The 5,854-nt window shown below is 37.3% G+C and overlaps 1 protein-coding gene across 1 annotated transcript; it reads left to right on the forward strand.

The window, feature by feature from the left end:
* The first annotated feature begins 2,785 nt into the window (after nt 1-2,785).
* On the forward strand, nt 2,786-4,632 carry LOC149527867 (putative (S)-N-methylcoclaurine 3'-hydroxylase isozyme 2). The gene is made up of 2 exons (XM_089812043.1): nt 2,786-3,780; nt 3,871-4,632. The coding sequence occupies exons 1-2, from the start codon at nt 2,914-2,916 to the stop codon at nt 4,486-4,488; spliced, it is 1,485 nt and encodes a 494-aa protein (XP_089668169.1). The 5' UTR covers nt 2,786-2,913; the 3' UTR covers nt 4,489-4,632.
* Nucleotides 4,633-5,854: the final 1,222 nt, after the last annotated feature.

The raw sequence follows: 5,854 nt of genomic DNA on the forward strand, positions 1-5,854 counted from the left end.
ACATTTCTTTTAATATAGATTTCATTAGTTCTAGGATTGTATAACCTATATCCTTTCGATTCCTCACTATATCCAACCATTGTGCACTTCTCGCTTTTCCTTTCAAGTTTGCTCCTCCTTTCATCAGGAATGTGAGCATATGCTTTACAACCAAAAATTCTAAAATGAGATACTGTAGGCTTTCTTCCACTCCATGCCTCTTCTGGTGTTATGTTCAAAACTGCCTTAGTAGGTGTTCTATTCAAGATATATACGGCAGTATGAACTGCTTCAGCCCAAAATTTAGCTTCTAGATTTCTAGAATGAAGCATGCACCTAGCCATTTCTATTATAGTTCTATTTTTCCTTTCAGCAACACCATTTTGTTGGGGTGAATAAGAGACAGTTGATTCCTTTTTAATGCCATGTTCTTTACAAAAATCTAAAAGAGCTTTATTCATGTATTCAGTCCCTCTATCAGTTCTTAGTATCTTTAAGTACTTTCCACTTTGTTTTTCAGTCAAAGCTTTAAACTCTTTAAACTTTTGAAACACTTCATCTTTCTTTTGTAGAAAATACACCCAAATTCTTCTACTATAATCATCTATAAAAGTGAGGGCATACCTTGATCCTCCAATTGATGATGTTTTGAAAGGACCCATTACATCACTATGGACTAGATGTAGAGGAGTTTTTGCTCTCCATGATTTACCTTGAGGAAAACTTTCCACATGTTGTTTTCCCATTGCACATCCTTCACACACCTTAGGGCTTAATGATATCTTTGGCAGCCCATGCACCATTTGTAATTTCTCCATAAGCTTGAGACTTTGAAAATTGATGTGCCCCAAACGCTCATGCCATATCCTGCTCATATCATCATATTGAGCAATAGCACACATATGTTTATCTCCACATTTAGAAGTAAATTCTTGAAATTTATATAATCCATTCTCCATTTTACCAATTGCAATGACTCTATAATTATCATTGACATCCTTGATTAAGCACTTATCATTGTAGAATTCTATTTTATGTCCTTGACTTGCAATTTGAGATACTGAAAGCAGATTTGTTTTTAATTCAGGGACTAATTTCACATTTTTGAACAAACCATTATCAATTTTGACATTACCAGTCCCTTTAACTTCTAAAGCACTATTATCCCCCAAATATATTTTCTCTATATTATTTTCACTTATTGATTCAAATTGATTCTCATTATGAGACATGTGTTGTGTAGCACCAGAATCAATAACCCAATCTTCTTTGAAAGTATTATTTTCTTTAAGTGCAACACAAAATGCATTTCTTTTAGAATCTCCTAATTTTGGATAATTATTTACTTTCTTTTCTACATCTCTTTTCTTCTTGAAACATTCATTTGCCTTATGACCCATTTTACCACAATAATGACATTTCCATTTACTTCTATTATTATCTATATATGAAATACTCTTATTTTCATTCTTCCAATTTCTTTCTTTACATTCATTTTCTTGTGACTTCTTATAATATTGTTTTCCTTTCATTACAAATGCTTGAGATTCACCATCAAATGATTCTTTTTCTTTAACTTGTCTTTTCTCTTCTTGAACCAACTTAGCACACAATTCTTCTGATTTAATACTTTTTAATTTATCTGCAGTATCTAAACCCCTTATAAATGATTGATAAGATCCTGGAAGACTTTGTAAAATAATTTGCACAAAATCTTTATCATCTATATCTTTTCCAAGAGAAGCAAGCTCATTTTTCTTTTCCTTTAACTTACTTAAATGTGGGACTACCTCTTGTGAGCTTGATAATTTCAAATTGTATAATTCAGTTGTGAGAGATAAGATCCATACATCACCTGAATTTTGATATAAATCTTTCAAAATCTCCCAAACTTTGACTCCACTTCTCTCATTACGAACTTCTGGAAAAACTTCTTCTGAAAGTGTAAGCTTGATTAGTGCTGCTGCCCTCTTGTCCCTTTTATCCCAATTATCTTGATCATTTCCTGGATTTGTAGGCCTTTGTTCACTACCAGTCACAATATCATAACAATTTTGAAGGGTTAGAGTGATTTCAACATGAGATACCCAATCATAATAATTTTTTCCATTTAATTTAACTGTAGGCAAAGTCACACCAAGTGATTCCATTGTTAAATTCTCTCCCCTTTTTTTGGATGAGAATGAAAGATATTTAAAAACTTGAACACCCAAGCTTGAAATTGAAAAAATCTCACCAAATTGTTGAAGAAAAAACTTTTTCTTTTGCTGCAATATCCTTCTTTTGATGTAGTTTTTTGTCCCAAACCAAACTGCTGTTCACTCCTTAGTTACAGCCTGCAAATGTAAAGATTCACACAAAGAAAACACATATATTCATTCCAAAAGCATCATATATTCACAGCCCAAAGAACTGAAAGTGCTCTGATACCATGATGAATTAAAACAGCAGCACAAAGAAAGAAAAGCAGAGCATAAAAACAGAGCTTAAAAACAGAGCAGCAAAACTCAAATATATCAAAGAGCTATAAAGTTTCTTCTTGTTATTACAGCTGAGAGGAATGCTCTATTTATAGAGCTCATACATATTTCTAGAGGGTTCTTGAGAAGCTTCAAGAAAGGAAGCACTCTAGAGATTTCTACATAATTTTAAATTCAAATTTTGCACAAAGAGAGAGGCTCCAAGAAGCAAGTAGAAAGTTCTGGACTGTGCATTAAATGCCCAGCTACTATAATAAACATTATTTTTAACAGGCTGAAATGTCGTCGCAACTTTGATTAGGCTCCAGTGTATTCCGCCTGCCATCCTTTACTCTTTCCCAAAGTCCACAATGACCCAAAATTCACGTGTATCGGCACTCCATCCACCGACGAGCTTCTGGCTACATAATGTTTATCCTCTCATCAGAAACCAAACGAAATAAGGATCTCAAATATGGAGATTCCACCTCTTCCTTGGTATTATGTTCTCCTTGCCACTGCTTCACTCTTCTTCTTCTTCTCTCGATGGAGAAGACAGAGCAGGACAAAGCTTCGTCTTCCCCCTGGACCTCCTGCTTGGCCGATTGTGGGAAACCTCTTTCAGCTGGGAAAGAGGCCTCACGAAACTCTGCATGTCATGTCTCTTAAATACGGCCAACTCATGACTCTCCGTCTGGGCATGAAAAGCGTAGTGGTGGTTTCATCTCCTACCATGGCAAAAGAGGTCCTCAAAACACATGACAACATCTTCGCGGGACGACCGGTGATGGAAACATTCAGGTCCCTTTCCCATGACAAGTCCTCGCTTGTTTGGGGCGACTACGGCCCTTACTGGCGCAATCTCCGACGCATTTCAACAGTCGAGCTTTTCAGCCCCAAAAGAATGGAAGCTCTGCAACACCTGAGAAGAGACCAAGTATTTCGCAACATTCGGCTCGTATTCGAGGACAAGGGGAGGGTTGTGGATATCGGGCGTATGGCGTTCTGCACGTCTATGAATTTGTTGGGCAACATGATCTTCAGCACAGACGTCTGCGATCCGCGCGGTCCAGACTCTGTGGAGCTCAAAGAGAGCATATGGGAATTAATGAAGCTCCTGGTAATGCCCAACCTGGCTGACCTTTTCCCGTTTCTCGGGTTCCTCGACCCGCAGGGCGTGTCACGTCGGATGGCCGGGTATTTCAAGTTGTTGTATGATTTATCGGAGACCTTCATACAGAAAAGGCTCAAGCTCAACGGCTCCAACAAGGATTTTCTGGATGCATTGCTCGATTCCCGAAGTGACGATTTCGATCACGTCGGCATTCGAGCCTTGATAGCTGTGAGAAGCACCGATGAGATTTTTTGTTTTCTTTTCCTCAGAAATCTCTTTTGTTTTCCCCAAATCTCTAATCGTGTTTTGTGCTTTCAGGAATTGTTCGCTGCCGGTACTGAATCGAGCACTACCACCATAGAATGGGCAATGGTAGAATTCATTCGCAATCCGGAGAAATTGAGGCGAGTCCGAGCAGAAATGGATGAAGTCGTTGGCTGCAAGAGAAGAGTGGAAGAATTTGATGTTGATCGTCTGCCATATCTGCAGGCAGCTCTGAAAGAAACTTTCCGATTGCACCCGCCGGCTCCCATGCTGCTTCCCCACAGAGCAGAAAGTTCCTGCGTGATCGGGGGATTCGTGATTCCCAAAGACACGCAGGTGATGGTGAACGTTTGGGCGATCGGGAGGAACCGTAAAATTTGGAGCAATCCGTCGGAATTTGTGCCGGAGAGATTTCTGGAGGGTGAGAATAGGGAGATAGATTACAGGGGACAAGACTTCGAGCTGATTCCGTTCGGAGCGGGAAGAAGAATTTGCCCAGCGCTTCCATTGGCAAGTCGTGTAGTTGCATTTGTTTTGGCATCTTTGCTTCATTCGTTTGAGTGGAAACTTCCGGATGGGGTGAGTGTGGAGGAAATGACCGACGATTTTGGAGTTACTTTCAAACAGTTAAATGCAATTCCCGTACCACGGCTCCCGCATAATCTTTATTAGCGCTCAAGTCACAACATTATACGATTAAATCGTGAATTTGCTGAAGTCTTCCTATCTTGAACGATATTGTGGTTGAGAACATTTTAATAATTGTGGAAGTACTTGATAATTTAATATAATGACACTAATAATTAGGGGTTTAAAGTTGTGACTGGGATAATGATTGATTATTGGTAGTTGAATGAGATATAATCTCTATGTGAGAAAGTAATAAATATAATTATGTGATGTCACATTGGGATAAATGTTTTTGACTTTTAGTTGGGTTTATGAAGTCTTTCACTGAACTTTACACGTAAAATAATGGACTTTTGAATTGATGGCGGACTGTAGAAGTCAAATCTGATAGATTTGTTGTCTTAAGGGTACATTTGGTTGTAGGGATAGGAATCGTTATAATAGACTTTCTTTTTAAGGATAGGAATTTGTGGAATTGTTATAATAGAATTCCTTTTTTTAGAATAGGAATTTGTTCTTTTTGTTATTCTAAAATCTGTGATCTAAGCAACTACCAACACAATATTTGAGAAGCTGTCATTCAGTTGGAGGGAAAATCAAATCAGTTGAGTACATTATTGCTATTAATGAGAAAAATGTTTGGCGTCAATGGTTATTTGGTGCACTAAGGAGATGGTACCCATTATCGTGGTGCTCGTGAAAATCATCATAATTGCATTGTTTACCCTGTAAGTTGAGGAATTGTGAGCATGGGAAAAATGAAGTTTTGTAATGCCCCGCCAAGGGATCCAAAGAATTAACCTAAAGTTTCACTAAGTTTGGTAGCATTTTTTTTTTTTTTGAAACATGAAAGTAACCATTCATAACATAGTAGCGAAAGCAATAACATCATTCAACTGAAAGTAAGCATAAACATACATAACAAGTTTCATTCTTCAAGGATCCCTTAACGTTGATTTACATCTAAATTATCTATTAATGATTCCATCTAATACTACATCCACATAAAATAATAATGAAAAGTCCAATGTTCATAAATTGCATTTCTAAATGCTCAATCATCAATTGTACATGCCACAGGGTATGAAAGGCTTAAAAGAATATACGTGTGTGGAAATAAAGTACATTACATCATTATCCTTATTCTAGTCCATGATGCAATAAAGTAAATAATACCACATGTCATACATGATACATCATCATAAAAGATATAAACATCCATCATAACAGATAACCATTTATCACAAAAATAATTAACTAAGTGCACGGTTCCTCCCAACCGTAAATAGCATCATTAGACCATCATGGCCCCTAGCCATCCCTCTATGCGTAACATTCCAAATCACCAAAGAGATCATCGGTATTAACATAGTAGGAATGTCACTCCTAAATTATACTACATCATATG

This window comes from Cupressus sempervirens, unplaced genomic scaffold (assembly GCF_028749045.1).
Source record: "Cupressus sempervirens isolate cs-2001-9-10 unplaced genomic scaffold, ASM2874904v1 CseChr00s100001_01, whole genome shotgun sequence".
Taxonomy (NCBI): domain Eukaryota; kingdom Viridiplantae; phylum Streptophyta; class Pinopsida; order Cupressales; family Cupressaceae; genus Cupressus; species Cupressus sempervirens.

Bases quoted from the DNA above. Each gene is read 5' to 3' on its own strand.
- LOC149527867 (XM_089812043.1), top strand. From the start codon at position 2,914: ATGGAGATTCCACCTCTTCCTTGGTATTATGTTCTCCTTGCCACTGCT. The intron at 3,781-3,870 runs GTGAGAAGCACC...TTGTGCTTTCAG, and splicing joins GCATTCGAGCCTTGATAGCT to GAATTGTTCGCTGCCGGTAC.